This window comes from Etheostoma spectabile, chromosome 7, assembly GCF_008692095.1.
Source record: "Etheostoma spectabile isolate EspeVRDwgs_2016 chromosome 7, UIUC_Espe_1.0, whole genome shotgun sequence".
Lineage (NCBI taxonomy): Eukaryota > Metazoa > Chordata > Actinopteri > Perciformes > Percidae > Etheostoma > Etheostoma spectabile.
The window spans coordinates 28,983,957-29,004,936 of record NC_045739.1 but is presented as its reverse complement, the minus strand read 5'-3'; the positions used below and the strand labels follow the sequence as shown (position 1 = coordinate 29,004,936).

Genomic DNA, 20,980 nt, shown 5'->3' with positions numbered 1-20,980 from the left:
TCTTTCATTCCTAATAGCATATTTGAAGTCTCTTTTATATAGACCTTAGTGGGCCCCTAATACTGTATCTGAAGTCTCTTTATATAGACCTTATGGTCCCTAATACTGTATCTGAAGTCTCTTTTTATAGACCTTGTGTCCCCTAATACTGTATCTGAGTCTCTTTTATATAGACCTTTTGGTCCCCTAATACTGTATCTGACAGTCTCTTTTATATAGACCTTAGTGGTCCCTAATACTGTATCTGAAGTCTCTTTTATATAGACCTTAGTGGTCCCCTAATACGTATCTGAAGTCTCTTTTATATAGACCTTAGTGGTCCCCTAATACTGGGATCTGAAGTCCCCTTTTATATAGACCTTAGTGGTCCCTAATACTGTATCTGAAGTCTCTTTTATATAGACCTTAGTGGTCCCCTAATACTGTATCTGAAGTATTTCCCAAAATTCAGCCTTGGTGCAGAATTACAGCCACTAGAGCCAGTCCCACAATGAGCTTTACTTAGGACAACAAAGCCATGATGTCTCTCTCTCATGGGCTGGCCAAATGCTCTGGGCGGGCAAATCAGAGTAAGGGGAAATCTGGAATCTTGCCCCTTATGACCTCATAAGGGGCAAGATTTTAGATTGGCCCATCTGAGCTTTCGTTTTCTCAAAGGCAGAGCAGGATACCCGGGGCTCGGTTTACACCTATCACCATTTCTAGTCACTGGAGGACCATAGGCAGGCTGAGGGAACTCATATTAATGTTAAAAAGACATTTTCATGCCATGGGACAAGGCCTTGCGCGATTAATCGTTATAAAATCGTGATCTCAAGTTACCCTGTTTTAATTTTTAAATAAATTATATCAAAAAAAACAAAAAAAAACTGCAATGTGTTGTAGGTGCTGAAAAAATCTGTTTGGTTAAAATTATTGTCTAAATGTCCTTCGTGTAAATGACGGACATTCCAGTCTTATTTGCAAAACCCCACAAAACCCAGTTTAATAACTGTATATTAGAATAAGCCCGGAAACAAGCTGGCACAGATGTAGACATCAAAACATTACATGCATACATTTCTGTGGCAAATATCTGATGAAGTAATGCTGATTTTGAATCTCACAATGAATTTTGAATTTCACAATGAAAGGGCTGACTTTCAGGAGGGATGCCATTGCCCTGCAAGCCTGTGATGATGCTATTCTATCAAGTCTTGCCGACACACTCTTACTGTAACTCGTGCGGGGCCTTTGTTGTTTTGTTGTCCATGCCCTGTGTTCTCTCTGTCTTTGTGAGCACCTGTCCGGTCTCGTCTGCTTCATGAAAGAAGGAAGTTGTACCACTAGAAGAAATCAGCCTGTGGTTTTGTAGAGAGCTGGCTAACTGTCACCTCTGTGTAGGTGGAACCTGTCAGGATGCAGGCAGTCCTTTGGGGTGCGGTCAAGTGACAGGAGGCTGCCGTCTCAGTGCAGTGCAGACACGGCCCGTAGCTCTCCTGCTGTCCATTTGAGAAACGCATCGAGCTGTTCCTGTCCTCGTTGCGCTGCGAGGAGAACTTGTTACCTGATCAGACAAGAGATACAAAAAGATGCTTTGCAGTTATTTGTGGTGATTTGTTTTCCTTCAACCTCATGCTGTTCGGCTTTATGACCAAATATGTTATGGTTGGCAACATCATTCTTATCAGTTTAGTTTATTATCCCCTCACCATGGCTGGGGAAGCAACTTTAAGGCAGCACACTAAGGAGAGGGCTGTGAGGTTGGTCAAGCTGCACAGACCAAACAGTACTCCGCACATTGCATAGAGCTGACAGGTGATTTCTCCAAACAGCCACCTGTGTACACAGGAAAGGAAAAGGGAAATGTGTTGGAGACATTTTCATTATCAGGTAATCTTCTGATTATTTTCCTGATTAATTGATTTATTGTATGGTCTATACAATATCAAGAAATAGTGACTTACCTTATTTCGCACTGGACTGGGATTACCTGGGACCTCTAGTAATTTGTAATAATTGCGGAGGTCGTCTGTGATCTTAACCTAGTTTAAATCTGCTGTGGAATTTGTCAAGTTAATATCCCACCGCAAATTGCCTACCAAATTTCATCAAACACAGAGGTTGTGTGTGAATCAGGACATATCTGTGATTCATGATGTATTGGCTGCGTTGGCAATTATAAAGGAAAGCCTTGCCATCATATGTGGGGGACAATGTCAGTAAATCCGAGGAAAATACAGACTTCCCTCATCCCATGCAAATGCATCGCGCGAAACACCGACACAGGGGTGTAATTTCTACGTCCCATAAGGTCCCCTGGTAATTCTCATGCAAAAAGGGCTTTGGTTGTTTTTTCCCTAATGCCCAAAGTGACCTCTTCCAATGTTTTTTATGTTTTATTTTTGGATTCAGCAGTCCAAAACTCGTATATATGCATAACTGGCTGCAACCAGGAAATTTATGAAATTATGTAAATCAGAGATCTTCAACAGGGGGTCCGGGGCCCCTAGAGGGTCCTCAGAGTTACTGGAGGGTGCCACCAAATTATTGTACATTTTATAAAAAGTTTTTTTCATTACAGAAAAATACTTTGCACATCTATAACCTGAGACAGGTGCGTCGAAGGGGGATCAATAAGTCAAAAGTTGCAAAGAAACTCCAGCACACGGTCTAACTGATTTATTTGCAACTTTTGAAAGTTTAAAAAAACAAATTGATGATAGGCTTACTGGCCTATGGGTAAGGTAGTCACTAAGGTAGCCAGCCACAAATCCAGTTAATCCCAAGGGTTCACTGTGCAGCATAAAAACATGATTTAATAGCTTAGTATTCAATGCACTAAAATAGTTTGTGTAAAGGCTTTAGGCTGCTAGAACGTTATTATTTTTTTAAAATATGCAACTTCATTCTATGTCCCTGATCCGTCTCTCTTTCCGTTAAGAGGTCCTTGGCTTAAAAATGGTTACCCCTGACGTAAATCATGAAACATTTGCCAATTACAGTCAACTAATTGTTAACTGGGAAATTAATTCGATGTTTTTGGAGATGGGAGAAATGAAGGAGGAAGATAAGAGGGGGGTGTGAGATACCTGTGTGTCAGAGAAGAAGGTATCGCCAATGGGAATAAAGAGAGCGTCATCCCAAGGTCACTGATGGAAAGATTGATGATGAAGAACTCGGCCGGCTTCAGGGTCGACCGCTTGTGATATGCAACAAGCAGCAGAATGCAGTTGCCCATGAGGGACAGTATACCTGTAAAACAGAAAGAGTTACGCACCTGTAGGGCTGTGTACCAAATTGGAATTTGACTTTTTTGGCACTGACTGAATTACCATTATAGCTTCATTATAGTTTCAATATCTAAGGAGTAAATCTCATCGGCGTCAGTGAGCCAATAAGCATGCAGCATGCTTCTACTGAACCAAGATCTAAAAATGCTGTTTAGCGTTACATGTTGTAGATGTAAACAGGAAACTACGTTACGCACAGAGACAGGGCTCAAGAAGTAGGACCGTGAAAATAAAGATTAGTGTCGTAGTGTGTAATTTTATAATCTCTTGTTGTTAACCCTTCTGTTGTCCTCGGGGTCAAATTTGACCCCTTTTCAAAAAGTGTCTAAATCAGAAATTTGGGTTTCCTTTAACCAAATTGTAAAATAAATGACGTGGATGGTTCCATACAACACTACTCACAAGTTAAATAACTGATAAGTTCACTATTTTCATTGAATTTGGGCGTTTTATTTAATTTCATAGTATTTTAAGAAAAAAACCAAGATTTATGAACACTGAAAAAAGGGACAGAAATGTAGGGGAAAAAACAACAAAAACATCCCAAAAAACGCAGAAATAATCAACAAAGACATTGTAAAAGTGAGAAAGAGCTTAGAAAACGTCAAAAAGGGACAACAAATGTCGGAGAAAGCTTCAAAAACGTCCAAAAAAAAAGCGTCAAAGCAACAACAAAAATGTCCCAAAAATCAACAAAGAACTTTGGGAAAAGGGACAAAAGTGAAAATGTTGAAAAACAAAATGTTGGTACGGGAAGACAACACGAGGGTTAAATTGAATTTTATGAAATTGGTATCCAAAAAATCCAAAAAATGCGTGCGTGCGTGCGTGGCGTCAGCGACAGATCCACACAGTAGAGACTTGCTTGTTCTGTGGACTTACAAAAGACGCTGTAGATCGAGCCCATGAGGATGTCATGCTCCTCGGAGATGCTGGAGGCAAACACAGCAGACGTGTCTGAAGCGTTTCCCATCTAAAAAGCCGTAAACATTAGGTCACGCACAAGTTAATTGTGAATACTGCAATCTAGGCCTGCACGATTGATTGTTATAAAATCGCAATCTCGATTCACCCCGTTTCAATTTTTAAAGAACTTTTTTAATGACTTTGATTCTCATTTAATTTTACGAGCCGACAGCATCCCAAACGCTACTACTTTCTTCTGTGAGTTTTAAACATAGACATGTATAAAATAGGTTTACAGGCTTGTGGCGATGCCCAATGTGCTATAGGTGCCAAAACAAATCTATGCTTGGTAATTTGTGTCGTGTTTCATGGTTCATTTTTGCAATAAACAATACACTAAATAAATCGTGGCAGAGAATCATGATAACTATTCTAAGCTAAAAAATCGTGATCATATTTCCCCCAGAATCGTGCAGGCCAATGAAGTCATTGAAGAATTCACTCTACTGATGTTGTCGGCCTGGCTGAAAAACACTTTAAAGTGTGCAAAGGTCGTTAAAGTGTTCAATCACAGTAGCAAAATAGATTTCCTCACTGCATGGTTGAAACCGTCACCTCTCCCGTTTTTTCTGTTGTCTGCAGTGCAAGCTGTGCTTCCCTACTTCGTTGTTGCACAATATTTACAGCCTAAAGCTGGAGAAATAGATGAAAAGCTTTTTTATTAGAAACTAATCGTGTGCAAAAGATGAGGACAATTCATTTTAAATAGAAACATACAAAGCAGCATTGACAGATGGTAAAAATTGGAAAGACTGTCCCTTTTCGGGATTTACAACAGAAGTATGAGACGAGAGATTTTGAGCTTGAGAACAAAGCGATTTAAGATAACATGCGCTCAAATTTGATGGAAAAAAGGTGATGCAAGAACGCACACATGCAAATGCACCACAGTCACAAGAAGTGATAGAATAGAAACCTAATGAGCAGAGGTAAGAGAGCTGCTGGGAGGAGCAAATAGATTGTTAGAAGAATCTTAATCATCAACACTCATCATCAGCTGAAGAGCATCAGAAGAACTCATGCCCTTTGTTATGAGCCAGACACGAAACCAATGCAATCAGTAGCGTCTTGGCTGTCTGTAAACAGGAGCATGATTGCCATTCAGTGTGTCACTTTGCTAGATAGAAGAATGAAAAATGATTTGTGAACCTGGGAGGAAAGCACTCTGCAGGGACCAATGTAGCGCAGTACTTGGAGTGCTCTCAAAAGTAATGCAGAAGCGACTAAGGCAATCACACAGGATGAAACACGAGGCCTCATTACGATGCCAGTCAGCCACCAGTCGGTGACGAAATGTCCCGTCAGTCGGCCCGGAGGAGTGGTTATGACCGGTTTTAGTGCCACTAAAACTAAAAATCCAATCAACGTAATCAAGAAAACACTCGTTATCACATTGCTTAAGCTCAAGGACACTCAGTTGCCGGTTTATTAAGCACACCAAGATACGCCACTCTGCAATACTAACATAATAATTGTTTACATTTTGGAGGCTGTAGTTTGTGATGCTGTTGCACTCAATCTGTGTTTCTGGTATTTAGTCTACCCTTTTTGATATAAATGGGGGGGACAAAATTGTAGAAACACCTGTAAGGATAGTCTGGATAATCGTCAGGCGTTCCGGCGATGCGGGTTACGGTTCTCTACAGGAAACAACAACAAACTTTAAGTCAATGTCAGGTTTAAAAATAAATAAATAAATAAAGGATTTTGCAATAAGGCAGACCGGCTTGGTTCTCTCAGGGAAGGATCGTAAAGATTTACAAATAAAAGGTCAACAGCATTTACTCTCTAACTTGAACTGGGACGTTTTGGGACAGATTGGCCGGAGTTGCTATGGACAAAATACATGTGACACTAAGGTACCAGATGTTTAACCATGTATAAAGCTAATGTAAATAGCTCACGGGACTGTATAGTAAGAACAATTCCTTCCCAAGAGCATTTTGCATAGTCATCGTCTCTGCGTCCGGAGTTTAGCACCCCCCCCCCCCCCCCCCCCCCCAGAAGATTGTAATCGGTTTAAAAAAATGTAAACAACCCGGAGTGTTTTCTTTTCTCTTATTCTGGACAATGTATGCATGGTGTAGCCAGAACTTACTCCGCAGCGCTGTGGAGATACGTCTGCCTACTGTTATAAAGTACAACACCACAGACTGCAGCCTCCAAATGATCAACTGAGTTCATAGCAATAACATATTCTGTATACCTACTTATCAATGTCAGTAACTACTTTACTTGATAGCATAGTGAATGCCTCCTTATCAGCCCTATTTGTTTCTGTCACATCAGACAATTCAATTTATAAGACAATTTGTGGGTGCTGCGTGGTTCCTGCGGGATACCAGCTTCAGAATTAAACTTCACAGCCTATACTGCATGATCTGGGCAAAAGATCTTTTATCACATGCAAGCTCTTGGACAGAAACCATCACGCCTGTAAGATTTAAAACTTGACAGATCGAACCAGATCAGACGAGTGTGGATGCTTCTCTCTCAATGTGCTCGTCTTTAAGCTCCAGCGCCTCCACCAAGCCTGCGTGAGCAGTATCTTGCCAAATGATTTAAAAACTGCATTATTTATAAAGCACTTGACTTGAATCAGTAGTGTTTAATTTAACAAATGAACGCCTCAAAGTTCCTCTTAACTCAGACACAGAGCTGAGCTGAATTCTGTATCTGAGCATGTTTATGTAACCAGAGGAACAAAACCAAGAGGACCCTTAGCCATGTGAGTGTGAAAGCTGGAGGGAGGACGTAGGCCGGAAGAGAGCTTAACCAGCAGAACTGTGACTTTGGGCCACTGTGACAGATTGAGTATTTTGAGACTGGCTGAGCCGGGACACTACTGTTATCATGTCACTGAGCCGGGCTGAATAATTCTTCTGTTCTGTTCAGCTGGGATTAATTGAACACGTGTGAGACAGGAACAGGGACCTTGACCTCCAGATGTGATGGGAGGGGGTAAAGCATATTCTGGCTGCTGACCAGGCTTATATATGTCCACCATTGTTTTATTTTCAATGCACATTTGCACCTCATCTTCCTCTAACCTGACCCATTTATTAGATATATTAGACATAAATAGATATTTTGACTGTGTAATTTTCCCAAGGAAGAAAATTAAATGGATCTATCTGCAGTTTCTCTTCAGCATGTTATAAAAATTGTGACATTGATGTGATGCCATGGAAAGCTGAAACTGTCACTTTAAATGAATGTGGTCAGAGGAAATAAGCAGCCATTATGAGCAAAAAATCCATAATCGTTATAGCAGCATATTGTAATTCAAGTTGTCTGTGAGAAAACTGGCCTTATGAATCTCCTCCTTGGCTCTGTTTTCAGGCTTCAGAATATGTATCCATCACAGAAGATTTAGGCCACTGAGGTCATTTTAGAGAGAGAGCGTTCCTATTGGCTGTTCTGTGCATGCATTGCCAGTGCGAAATAGAGGGGAGAGGGACAGCAGCAGAATTTTTTTTTTTTCCTACCGATGTATGTACAGACGTGAATGTAGAGGATGTTTCAATTATCTTTAACATTGTTTGCTTATTTTACTTAGCTCTGTTTGTTTGCAACATGCAGCTCTTCTGACCAAGCGTGCCCCCCAAGACGATTATAATCGGGCTGGCTAATGATTATTTTTTATTATCGATTAATCTGCTGATTTTCTCTATTAGTCGTCAAAGGAGAATTCCGGTCCATTCCAACACGTAGCTCTGCTGTTTGTAAATGTTGTGCTGTCAGTAGAGAGAAAAATGAAACCAAACCGTGTTATCCTCCTGCTAGAGTTAGCACCCTACAGGGTTAAACAGGGCAAGTTTTACATGTTCAAAATGTCATTAAAAGTGCCGACCCATGTGCAGTGATTCCTTCCGAGGGAACACAGTGAATCTGACTGCTGGAGATGTGACAGAAAGGCATAAAAGTTGTGTTAATCCATACCTCTGTTTATTTCCTGTTTTCCCGTGAAGTCCACACTAGTCGATTGTCAAACTCATACAATCCAATATTCCAAAATGTATTTTTTCCACAAAAATAACAATTTGCCGATGTTATGTCCTTAGTAAACAGGCTGTAACCTGACAACCCCAGTGGCGCCAGCAGAGCTACAAGAGTTCAAGAGCTATCTCTCATGTGCATAGGTAACTAAGCTCTTCTCTCTACTGACAGCACTCCAAATTTCCAAACAACAGAGCTACATGTTGAAATTCACCAGAATTCTCCTCTAAGTTTCAGAAAATATTAAAACATCGTGTTTTTTAGGCATTTTGCACCTTTAATTTTTGACAGGACAGTTAGGTGTGAAATCGTCACAGGTCGGATTTGAACCCTGGACCTCTGCATCGAGACGTAAACCTCTCAGTACATGTGCGCCTGCTCTACCACTGACCAACCTGGCCACAGAAAATAGCGAAACATTCTTATTCACAATTTTCCAGAGCACAAAGGGACATCTTCAGATTTCTTTTTTTGTCCAACCAAATGTCCAAAACTCAGTCATTTGATTCACTCTCATAAATGACAAAAAAAAGAAGAAAAACAGCAAATTTTTACTTTATTTTAGCAGAAACCAGCAAATGGGGGGGGGGCATTTTTGCTCGGAAAAAGACTGAAATAGTTGCGTCTTAATTTTTCTTTCGATCGGCTTATTGACTACTCATTGCCGCTGTACTCCATATTTTTGTGTGCAAAGCAAACAATTTGTATCATAAACATTTTTAAGCTTGTGATTCATTGTGTTGTGCAATATTTCCAAGCAACAGACACACAGTGTGCTGTGCAACACATCCCCTGAGGGCCGTGTGCGACCTTTAGCGAGATTGAAGTTCACTGTAATCTCCCCCTTTGTGTGGAACTGCCTCCTTGTTTGAGAGTGACTGACAGTGACAAGTGAACGCCACGCAGTCACAGTCCAATATTTACACCGTGGTTTAGCAACATGACAGAGTGGTTGGAGGCAACAGTTTCAAACGTTGCAGGACATGCGGTGACATATGTTATGTAACGACCGTGGAGAGTAGTCATGTGATAAATAGCAAAAAGTTCAAGTTAAATTGAATTATTCAAGCCCGCACACAATACACTCACATTTTTGTTTTGTTTTCTTGCTTTTCTTGTACAATTATCTTTAGCATGTGGCTTTGGCTTGTAGCAAATTGTGATCTAAACTTAACAGTCAATAGATTTGTTGACCATTTCCTGCAAATAAACAACTTATTATCAACTTTAAAGTAGAGAGGAGGATTAAAAACCTATTTGTAGTTGCTGTTTTTTGCATTGTTTTTTAAGCCAGTGGGATAGGAGCAAGTGAAATAAAAGTGGGGGATAGAGGAGGATTTCCTCGCAGGACAGTGGAGGCACTGATGTGGTTTCAGAGATGGGGCGCTCTTATCTATCCGATTGGTACAGAGATAATTTGTCATTATCGTTCTTATGCAAACAATACAAACACTGGATCATTTTCCTTTAGGGTTAAAAGGAATTTATGTTTATAACTTGCTCAATAAACAGAAATCAGGATAGCATGTATAAAATGCCAGCAAGTATCTTTTAATGTTAATCGGGCTTTGTTCTCTCATTGAGTCAAGAAAGCAGCCGCAAAGAATGCAAAATAAATAATCCGTATCATAATCTTTTTCCCACATCTGCTTCCCCTTCATGACCCTAACATATTGCATAATTTCAGTCTGATTGAGTGTGGGAAAGCAAACGTCCTTGTGCCAGTGATGGGTAATTGTCTTGCCTGACAGACAGCTGTTTTACATTTATTTGTCTCCAGTTGGAAGATTATTCACTTTGTTATATCATGTTGTGTCCAACACAAAGACATCGTACTCTGGCTTTGTGATCGATCACTGTCAACACAGATTACCTTCTGATGTGAAGCTAGAGTCACAAACCAATGACTTGTCCTTCACATGGCTGTGCAGGTAATAAGAATAGGCAGTTCATGCATGCAGACACACATGTCCACGAAAATACTGTGTGGCAAGCATCCTGAGATCAAGTCGACAGGATGTCTTAGATATGGTCAGTATTGCAACAACTACAACTTTGACTAAAAGATAAAGAAAAGCAGTCTTTATTACAGAGAGGGATGACCAGTGACCTTATTGTTAATCCTACCAGATATCCCACGAATTAGCTGTGATGTCTGTCTTCATTTAATCCGCATTAAAGCCAGCACAATCTGGTTTCACTTCCTTGAGATGGTATTTCAACCTTGCCTGGATGTCTGTCAGAAAACCCCCCTTTAACACAGCCAGATGTTATCATTTTAGAGGGAGACTTGTAAGATTAACAACCTCTGCAAGTGAGAATAAAGACTGCCAGACCTTTGCACAGAAAATAAAAGTAAAGAAAGAAACAACAGAACAAATGTTTTTGAGAGTGATGTGAGCTGCAAGCAACCATTCAAAACAACATCAGCAACATTTGGAAGATGAAACATATATCATTAACAGTCTCGCTTTTTGTCTAATATTCTTTGCTTTACCCTGGAACACCAAAAAGACACCCGACCGCTGTGCATCTTACCTTCCAAGGAGGAATGGCTTGTCCTCAATTAAACTCATGGAGGCCAGGTAGAGAGCAGGACACAGGGGAGAGGAGCTTGGCCAGCCACTGACAAAGAGACAGTGAGGAGGTACAAACAGACAGACAGACAGACAGACAGACAGTGGGACGGGTAATGGAAGGGTTAAGGTATTTTCCTCCTCTTCCTCCTCTTCAATGACACATACTTGCACACATCCAGCCAGCTGGCCAAAGACTCACTCTCTCTCATACAGAATATGCAGTCGTCGTCATTGTGGAGATGCAACGAGCCCCACTGATGTAGAAAAGCCCACAGTGACAGCAGATCAGAGAGAAGAGAGAGAGAGAGAGGGAGAGAGAGGGATGATTTAAAGTACCATTCCCTACCACATTTCCTCTATCCGTTGCTGCTTTCTTACTATACTTAACACATTTTTGTACACATTTGAATCATATATTTGAATTAGTCACAGTGTTTTATGTTTATGCTCCATTAACTTGTATCTCACATTATGGCTCTGAAGCAGGCATTTTTGTAAAAATAGGCTAATGACTGTGTCATATCGACTTACTGTTGCACAGTAGAGGGATTACTGTACAGTACATGAGAAGCTCGCAGGCAGTTTTGACTTCCATTAGCTGTTTAAGTTTAATTTTATATATATATATATATAATATATATATATATATATAATGTTAACTAGCTTTTTACCTATCAATAATTAGCCTGTGCCTATGTTATCTCCTTACATATACCTACGCTCTTCATATCTGTATGATTGGGAATGGTTTTGATTTCTCTTGCACAGCTACCAGAAGACTTACAACTTTCAAACAGGTTGCTCACGTCACATCTACGTGGTCAAGCTCAGTTGGAGGCTGCGCAGTAACGCTCGGCGATTACCTTAAAAGCGCTTCTAAAAGACTTCACTGGTCTCCGTGGAAATCTACGGCGTCACATTGTCCATTTCTTTAACTGTCTATCATAAAACAGGACATAGTCACTTGTGCATCCCGGGGCTGTTTCAATGCATTTCCTATAAAGGTCAGAAATCGGGTGCAAACCAACTGCCGCGAGCAGCTGGTTTGACCACAGAGATACGAGAGACGGCTAGCCTGGCTACTCCTGAGCTTCTCTGGTGGTCCAGAGGCAGCTTTTGCATCGCCTCTGCCAACAAGGAGATGATGTTCTTCTCTTTAAAACACAGCGGCCCTGCCTGTGGGAGAGTAAGCACACTGTTGTTTGAATGATTTTCTCTCTGAATATAAAATAGAGAATATTAATATTGCAGGATATACTGAAGCTATATTATAAGAGCTAAAAGTCAGAACTTCTTATCGCGTGATCTCGATATTAAACAGCTTTTGACCATCTTTCATCTGGGTCCTAATTTTCCACAGTGAATAAACGGAGCTGCATGCATAGTTTATGATTGTGTTCAGTGAATGCCAATTGCGGCTGGTAATGAATGATTATGTTGGGATGCATTGCAAACAACAAAATGTTTGATAAATGGCTTGGCAATGTGGCGAAAATCAAGTGTCACGATATTTTTGACCAAATACCTCTATCGATACCGCAGTGATATTATAGTTTTGACTATTGGTGGACACAATGAGATTTTTGATAAATAATCATCAGTAATGTGGATATAATGGCTAAGTGGGTAAAGGCAAATAATACAACAGCTAGAACAGTCAAGAAAATTACTTAACTTTACTGGAATGCAGCCTTTAAAACCAGGAAAGGACAACACTTATGCTATATTACGATAAAACAATATCCAAAATCTAAGACGATATCTAGTTTCATAACACAATATCAGTATATCAATGTATTGCCCAGTTCTAGTTTGCAACTGGAACAAGATTACTTACAGTAGGTGATTGTGCCTTCAGACAGATTTCCAGCCAACCAGACCCTAGCCGGGCCATTCACAGACATGTCTCCCATACTTGGCAGGTGTCAAACGAAGCACTTTACACAAAATACTGGATGGTGACATTTTTGGCTTGCGCACCCTCAAGAATCTAAAATGAATGTGACAGCCACTTTACTGGTCACACGGTTAAAGCAGACCTAGTAGGGAGCATTCCAACTGCACCTGAAGCACTGTGTCATCCTACTTTACCCATGCAGTTTGTCTGAAGTAGTGCCGCTCCCAGACTGATAGATAGAAAGCTGCTTAAGGGAGTGTAGTTTTGCTTGCTAAGCCGTGCCGAGGCTGCAGGGCTGTCAGAAAGCTGTAAAAAGCAGTTCTGTCATATTAATACCTCGACGCAGGGTGCTGATCCTTCTCAGGCCGCACACTCTGTCATGTTAAAAAGAACTTAATGTCTGCTTCTCCTTCAGTTCCCGCAGCCTCTTAAGCCATCTGAAGACAATCGCAAAACCTTCGAGTGGAGATGGGCTGCCCCAGCTCCGTGTCATTACACATGCCGTTGTTTACCTTGATTGAATGACATGTAAATGACACCAGGTGGCTACATTATAACCTCAACACACATCAGATGGGGCCGTTGTAACTTGTTTTTCTGCCTGTTTCTGCGGGAGACATCAGATTAACAGAGGTCATTAATCCTGTGCATCAGAGCCTTCTTTACTGTGCAACTTTTTGCAAAGAAATTCATTAGGTCATCTATTTTGAAAATGCTCTTAAAAATGGATTACAAAGCAAACACTGATGTATCACTTTTAAAAAAAAATTGCTAATGAATGAACGTATTTTATAGATAAAAACATTTTTTGTAAGTTTATAATATATGACAGATAAACTAAACTGAAGCAATTGAAAATGAATTTGCATGTGCATACTGTACTTATGTTTGCTCATTTAGATTTTCTTGGTCACTTGAGGTTTCTCTGTTCTTTTTTTTCAATAGCCGATCCAGCGACGCGTGCATGTGAGTACCTTGTTGGTCGGTATCAGATGTGCATACATCCATTCAATGTATATATGATAAATTATTAAGTCCAGAGATGTACAGTACCTTTGTGTACCTCGGTGTGCTTCCTACTCCTAAAATAAAATGTTTGTAGAAGATCTTCACTCCATAGGCATTAAATTCTTTTCCCCTCTACCTTCTTTTAATCTACCCTTCACTTTGAGGACTGAGCCAAGTTGTAGTTTTTTACCTTGTATTGGATGGAGGACAAAATCTCCAGTGCAGCTTTACATGTTACTGCTTCTTAAAAAATGTCAAATCCTGGGGCTTATTACTAAGACACTCCGATTCCTTAATTTGAAGTAACCCTCTCCTGGGCTTTCTCGAGTGTGAGCCAAATTGAATTCACCCTGTCTGCTTTTCTGACAATCACTATAATGAGGACACAAGCTCTTCTCTCACCATAAACCTCTACAAAGGACATTGTGTGAGATGATTCATGTTTTAGACCACTGCAGCCCTCTGTTTCTCAGATATCCTTTGTCCTCTGTCTTTGTGCCAGCTTTCCTCTTGAGATTTGGCTGCATGCCTTGGCCATTGACAGTTTTAATATTTGTGCAGGGAGCATAACTCGGAATCGGATCCATGAATGAGCAGCGAACAGACTTCAGAGTCGGAGTAGACAAATCCACCAGAGCCCTCCAACTGCCCTTTCTGTCAAAGTGTCTACTTGTAAACAAGCAAGATTAATGAGTTGTTGTCTGCGCTTGTGTCAGGTGTGAACTTAAAGGAGGCTTAGAAGAATACCGAAAAAAATGAGAAGATCAGAACAGTGATAGAGATGGAACGGGAAAGTAGTGACAGTGTGGTGTAGCATAGTGAGAGCGCTTTATTTGTCTTTGTATGGGTTTATAGACAGTACCGTTATATTGAGTTATTTCTCTCTTTTGGCATTAACGTTTATCTTTACACTTTAAGAAATGGAGGGAAGGTAGTTGTGTGTGTGTGTGTGTGTGTGTGTGTGTGTGTGTTGTGTGTGTGTGTGTGTGTGTTATTTACCACATGTTTTGGTTAAGGGTTAAAACGTTTTCACACAGCAGTGGGCCTATCTCTCACATAGCTGTCATTAGTCTATAGGGGAACTGGAACCAATTGGCAAGGGTTATAAGCAAGGTCACCTATCGCTTTATTGTAACGTCCAATGACAACTGGCTGGTAGAGATAGAGAGAGAGAAATAGGCTTGCTGAAGTCCTTGTTTTTTTTGTATCACTTTGGCAAAAATGATAATTTGTAATTTTCCTCTGGCAGCAAGTCCCAACTGTCCCTGTGAACTTAATATTTAGGCGAGAGACCATCATTTATACACCGAACATGGCTTCAGTCAAGTCAAGTCTCCCTAGTCCCCAGCAGTCAACAGTAGTAATGCTTCTCTATTGCCCTCTTGTGGTTTCCCCTAAAAAGAAACATGACTAGTTTCTGTATTAAATTTAGGGTGAGACCAGACCTTAATATATATATATATATATATATAATATATATATATATATATATTGTTATGTATCTAACAACTCATGTGTGGCACATCTGTTAACCAAGAAAACACAAATAGTAAAGAAACGTGTTTATTGAATTGTTGGTATGGCTAAACCTTGAAATTAAACTATATAATTTGAAATGCTTACATTTTATGCAAGAGTACAATCAAATAGACAGGGAGGCTCAAGACCTGAAATCGTATAAAAACATATTTCGTATACTTCTAGTCTAGACATAAGAAAAATCAATACAAAAACTTAAACATGTAAACATTGGTAAACAACCGTTACATACAATAATTTCTATGTAAGCTCTACAGAAACAATACAGTACCACGTGAAGTTTGCTGTTGTTTTTCTCTTCCTCAATCTCTGATGTTCTAAATAATGGTCCATTAAAACAAAGATTTCATTTTAGCACCTTTATGATTTAATTTCACGTTAGTGTGTTATTAGTACAGTGGGAATTAGCTGCCATTTTGTTTTCATTTTATAATGTAAGCTAACTAAACCCACTATTTCAGTGCAGGTTCAAAACCATTGTATTTTACAATTCAAATAATAAGATGGGGTTTTAGTGGACCCATACTAAACCTGCAGTATTACCCCTCTTTCATTCATTTTTTAAAAGTATTGTCCATATGAACTAAACTAATTCAAAGTGAAGGTGTCCCCTCGTCTCAGCTCTGGCTCCAGCTCTAAAATCTGTTGTGTTGGCTCTACCTGGGAAGTGCAGTTTCTGAGTCCTCCTCTCAGCTCAGACAGCTGCTGAGCATGGCTGGAGAGAGTCCCATTGACTTGCACTAGAAGCCCATTTGATTGTCTCTCCAGCTCCTCCCTGATTTTGTCCAGGTCCTCTGCCAAGTTATTCAGGCCCTTACACTGGTCCTCCACGCTGGCAACACGCCCTCCAACCTCAGTTACCTCTTTCTGGACCCCCATAGCTGTGCTCCGGCAGCCCCGGACCTCCTCAACTAGCCGTCTCTTCATCTCCTGCAGCTCACCTCTAACTCGGATAAGTCTGCGCTCACCTGCCCCGAGCATGGAAGCCTGATGCCCAACCAGCTGCACCACACCCTTTATCTGCTGGGCCAGACGAGCCTCTCTCTCATGCCAGGAGCTGTTGGCTTGACCCACCTTTTGAACCATTGTCCCCAGAGAATCCTGGAGGCCTTTGAGGGTGTGGTTGACTGAGCGGACATTGAACTTGAGGATTGTGAGCTCTCCCTGGATGGGAGAATCTCCCTCCGCTTGATTCTGCTGGTCCCGGAGGGTCAGACGCCTCAGGATGTCCTGCAGTGTTATATTGAGGCTATTTATTTGGTCACTTTGCATGTTTAGTGCCTCCTTCACATTCTGCTGCTCTGTCAGGTTAGCATTTGGCAATGCAGAGTCTCCCTGGATAGCAGATGGGTTTTGAGGTGAGAAGCATGAAGAGGTGCAGAGAATCTCAAGCTTGCTCAGGTGCTTCTGCACTCTGTCCACATCCACTTCTAGTCTCCCACGGAGGGATTCCAGTTCTGTCTCCAGAGTGGGGACAGCATGGCCCTCCAACAGTGCAGGAGCAGTGACATTACCCAGCTCCTCCAAAGCCATCAGTAAACGGCCTTCCAGAGACCTCAATTTGCCCTCCATTCTGGCCTCCATGCCCTGTCCTGTCTCAGTTGAGTCTGTGACACCCCTCCTTCTTCCAGACTCATCGCTTTTAATCTGCCCAGTCAGGTTGAGCTTGGCCTCTACATACCCCAGACGCCCCTCCAGCATTCCCTCTATGTGGTCCTTGTGTCCACCCAGCTCCACTCTCAGGTGCCCCTGGGACTGGTTGAGGCCTGCCACTGATGTTTCCAGCATGTGCACCCTTTCACTCAGTCCACTCAGTCTACCAGAGCAGTTTGCTGTAGCCTTTAAACTATGAATCTCTGCCTGGAGGTTTCTCAGCTCTGTTCTTAAGGGTGTGTTACTTACCTCGAGAGCATCCTCCATCTGCTCCTGCCTCTCACTTTGCTCCCTCTGACACTGACGACCCAAATGCCCAGCTTTCTCCTCGCATCGGCCCTCTGCATTCTCTACACGTTTCTCAAACCCACCAAGAATTTCTGTCCTAGCTGCACTCAGCTTGGCGTCCATGAAGTTCTCCAAAGCCTTCTGGGCATTTTCCCCAAGATCGCCATTGGAGTCTGATACCACTCCTGATCTATTCAATGTCGTCTTCAGTGCTTCATCATGTCCCGTCACTGTTGCTTTGAGTTCCTGTAGCTCTGCTGTCTTGGCTTGCAGCTCTGTCCTGATCTCCTCAACCCTTCCATTCAGTTCTGTAAGGCCTGGAAACACATGTCTGCCATCTAGACCCTCTGTCTCAGGGTCTCCCCCAGGTATCTCTACAAACCCTACAGTGGAAGGACCAGAGGCTACAACTGGAGCAGGAACAAGACCAGGGACAGCAGAGAGCAGAGCTGACAGCATCCTGTTGGCGTCCTCTCTCAGCGAGGCTCGTAGACTAGCTTCCAGTCCATTCACAGTTCCCCTCAGGATCTCCAGACCCTGGTTTAGACGTCTCACATCCTCCTCCATTCGAAATATTCGCTCCTCTGTCTCACCGTCTAGAGCTGGGCCTAAAGAGAGAGAGGAACGTTGTTAACAGAATAATGATAAATTAGTATTTCAGAGCCCAATGTGACTCTAAAAAGTGTGGCTATGCTCCATTTTGTCACTACCCGATGTGAACACACTACATAGTCAAACCCAGTTAGAATTGTGTTTAGTTTGGAATTAAGACATGCCTATGGTCTCACCCTGGGGCTGGTCACCACCAGACGGAGGAGGATTGATTTCCTCTGGTATATGTTCCTCAGGTCCATGGCTATGCTCATGCTCATGTTCTTGGTCAGTCTCTGTGTGATGCGGTTCCTGGTGCTCTGTGTAATGTGGTTCCTGGTGCTCGGTTTGATGTGGTTCCTGGTGCTCTATTTGATGTGGTCCCTGGTGCTCTGTGTGATGTGGTCCCTGGTGCTCTGTGTAATGTGGTTCCTGGTGCTCTGTTTGATGTGGTTCCTGGTGCTCTGGCATTGGCTCTGGCTCAGATGGATAAGGCTCGAAGGAGGTGTCTGGGTAGGAGGAGGTCCTTGGAGGCCCAAAGCGGCCCATTGGGTAAGAGTTGAAACTGCCGGAGGAAGGTCCTTTGGGTTGACTCCATGGGTTGGCCTTCACAGCAGTGTTAATATGTGGGCCCTTGAACATAGGACCTTTGTACTGTGGCCCCTTTAATTGTGGGCCTTTCATTGGTGGGCCTTTGAAAGGTGGCATCATTTTCATAGGGTGTTGGTAAACTGGATGTCCCTCCATACAGCCATAACCAGAATACCCAGAGCAACAACGCCATTCCAGCTCTGTGACGGTTTTATGTGCCACCTTGTAGATTGGTTTGTACATCAGACGATACCTGAGGGGAACAAACAACCATCAGTCAGAAACATGCGCTTGACTGCAGAATTTTGTACCCTGAAGTCATGTGAATTAATTTATTTTTTAAATATCAACTTGGCATAATAAGAGCTGGTTTACTCACTGGAGAGTTGGACATTTTTGACCCCAGGAACACTTGTTGTACTCAGCTTTGACATATGGGGCTGCCCCATCCTGCAGGGTGAAGGACACTGTCTTTTCAACCACATAGGCACAGTGGTTCCTTTGAGAGAGTAGGGAAAAGATGACAGGATAGAGGTGGGACACATAAATATGATTTTCTAACTGGCTTTACAAATACAAAGTATAAATAAAATAAAGTTTTTGTCTCTCAAAGCTAAATGTAAATTAATATCTTAAGTGATGGAGACTTGATTCTCCAGAGTACAAGACTAAGAGAGAGAGATGGAAAGAGGACTTACTTGTGTCTGCTGGTGGGTTTCCCTTGGCCATGGTGTTGACTGTACCCAGATTTATACTGGTTAAACTGGAGTGGTCTGTAGAATTTGGTTTCGACCAGTGACAAAAATAGAGCCACGAACACAAAAGGACTTACAGCTATCACAAAATGCATACTTGAATATCCAAGTGTTGAAAGTAAAAAGTGTAGTTAAAGGAGTCTTCAAACGGAGGGAAAGGTTATCTCACAAAAAATGGTATTCCTCTGTCAAGGGCAATTAATACGCTAAATATTCCACTCCATCCACTTGAACTGGAAATTATGGAATTGTCAGGCCTCTGACAAAACAATATATCTCAAAACACTAAAAACTCAGAAAAAAGGCTACAAAATTGACATCAGAAAAAGAGGTCTTTGCAGTTCCACCTTTTTTTTTGCTGTGCTATAAAGCAGAATGCCACCCTGTGGATGTTGACCCTGCTGCTGGCTGTGGGTGTGGTGAACTCTGTTAGAGTGACAACAGTCCACTGTGAGTATGGCGGACTACAGATGTCATTAATAGGGCCCCACTGGCACCATCTGCATAGCTCCTCCCTCTTAACCTCCTCAAAGTAACACCAGAGTGACAGTGTTATTCCCCTGGTATTCTGTAGTACTCAACTTTATAGAAAATCCAGTTTTCTTTATACGTTTAGTTTTAAGGCTGCTTTCTGCCAATCAGGGCGAAGGCTATATTCCCATGAGCTGTTTTTCCATGGTGACTTCACGGCAAACCAAAGGGGAAATAGCACATCACAACCAAAGTGTACAACACCAGGCCTTGTCCAAAAATAGGCTATTTATATTTTTAACATTTTAGGGTAATTCATAAATAATCATCCAAGATTACAGGTGGCTGTAGTCAGCAATTATTTATTTGTTCTTTAGAGTATAAAAAAGACTTGTCTGTATTGTGTATAGTGTAATTGTACTACTTTACTACTATTTTATATACCGCCAGGTAGTTTAATCTATAATAATACATCACAATTGATATGTTTTAAGTTTAATTATCTGAATCTGTAACTTAAAGCTGTCAAATAAATGTAGTGGAGTAAAAAGTACAATGTTTTCCTCCAAAATGTAGTGGAGTAGAAGTATAAAGTAGCATGAAATGAAACTGAAGTAAGTACAAGTACCCCAACATTGTACTTTAGTAAATGTACTTACTGTAGTCAAATTCCAATATTTATATGGTGAAGTCTTCAAATGTCAAAAAGCTAATTTGAGGAGAACCAGAGAATGTTTGGTCTTGTGGCTTGATAACAGGATAATATACACAATTAATCAATAATCAAAAATCTCTAGTACAGTGTCATATATTGTGTGGTACCAAATTAGCATACTCAAAATATATAACAATGTGTGAAATCTGTTCAGCATTGGAGTCCACACATCTTTTTGATGCTAGAATGAATGATCTGTGAGGATACTGGGGAGGTTATGGGATGCCTCTGCAGTCTCTAAAGTGAAATCTGTGAAACTTGTTGGGCTCTTTTACTTCACACAGTTTAAACATCAACCTAACAGCAAACCTCCAGGACTGAAAACAAATAAAAACAAATACCCTGTGTTGAAGGCTGTGACAGTACACACCCATGCCTGAGTGCCTTGCCCCACAAGCCCACACATTCATTCACAACACTAGTCTTTGTACAGTTGTAGAACTTCACCGCCCTTGGTATAGAAAAACTCCTGACAACCCCACTGCACCACAACTTAAAGACTCAAGGGCCAGTTAGACGGAGCCATAGTTTAACTGCATGTATAATCAATTACTAAATTATAGCTTTTGCATTTCAAAGGGAAATATGGATTACATTATCAGCTTTTGGAGGGCAAGCTAAAAACTTTAGTCAATCAAATCAAAGCCCTCAAATTA

At 41.4% G+C, this 20,980-nt stretch overlaps 2 protein-coding genes across 2 annotated transcripts; both read right to left on the bottom strand.

The window, feature by feature from the left end:
- Positions 1-511: 511 nt before the first annotated feature.
- LOC116692097 (opsin-5) lies at positions 512-11,111 on the bottom strand. Its single transcript, XM_032520112.1, has 5 exons — positions 10,776-11,111; positions 4,155-4,245; positions 3,072-3,234; positions 1,692-1,818; positions 512-1,546 (listed from the first exon to the last, which is right to left on the bottom strand). Exons 2-5 carry the CDS (start codon positions 4,243-4,245, stop codon positions 1,424-1,426), a joined length of 504 nt encoding a protein of 167 aa, XP_032376003.1. The 5' UTR covers positions 10,776-11,111; the 3' UTR covers positions 512-1,423.
- A 4,639-nt stretch (positions 11,112-15,750) lies between these two features.
- Positions 15,751-19,567, bottom strand: emilin3a (elastin microfibril interfacer 3a). The gene is made up of 4 exons (XM_032520044.1): positions 19,082-19,567; positions 18,763-18,882; positions 17,990-18,636; positions 15,751-17,809 (listed from the first exon to the last, which is right to left on the bottom strand). Exons 1-4 carry the CDS (start codon positions 19,231-19,233, stop codon positions 15,849-15,851), a joined length of 2,880 nt encoding a protein of 959 aa, XP_032375935.1. The 5' UTR covers positions 19,234-19,567; the 3' UTR covers positions 15,751-15,848.
- Between the last annotated feature and the right edge of the window lie 1,413 nt (positions 19,568-20,980).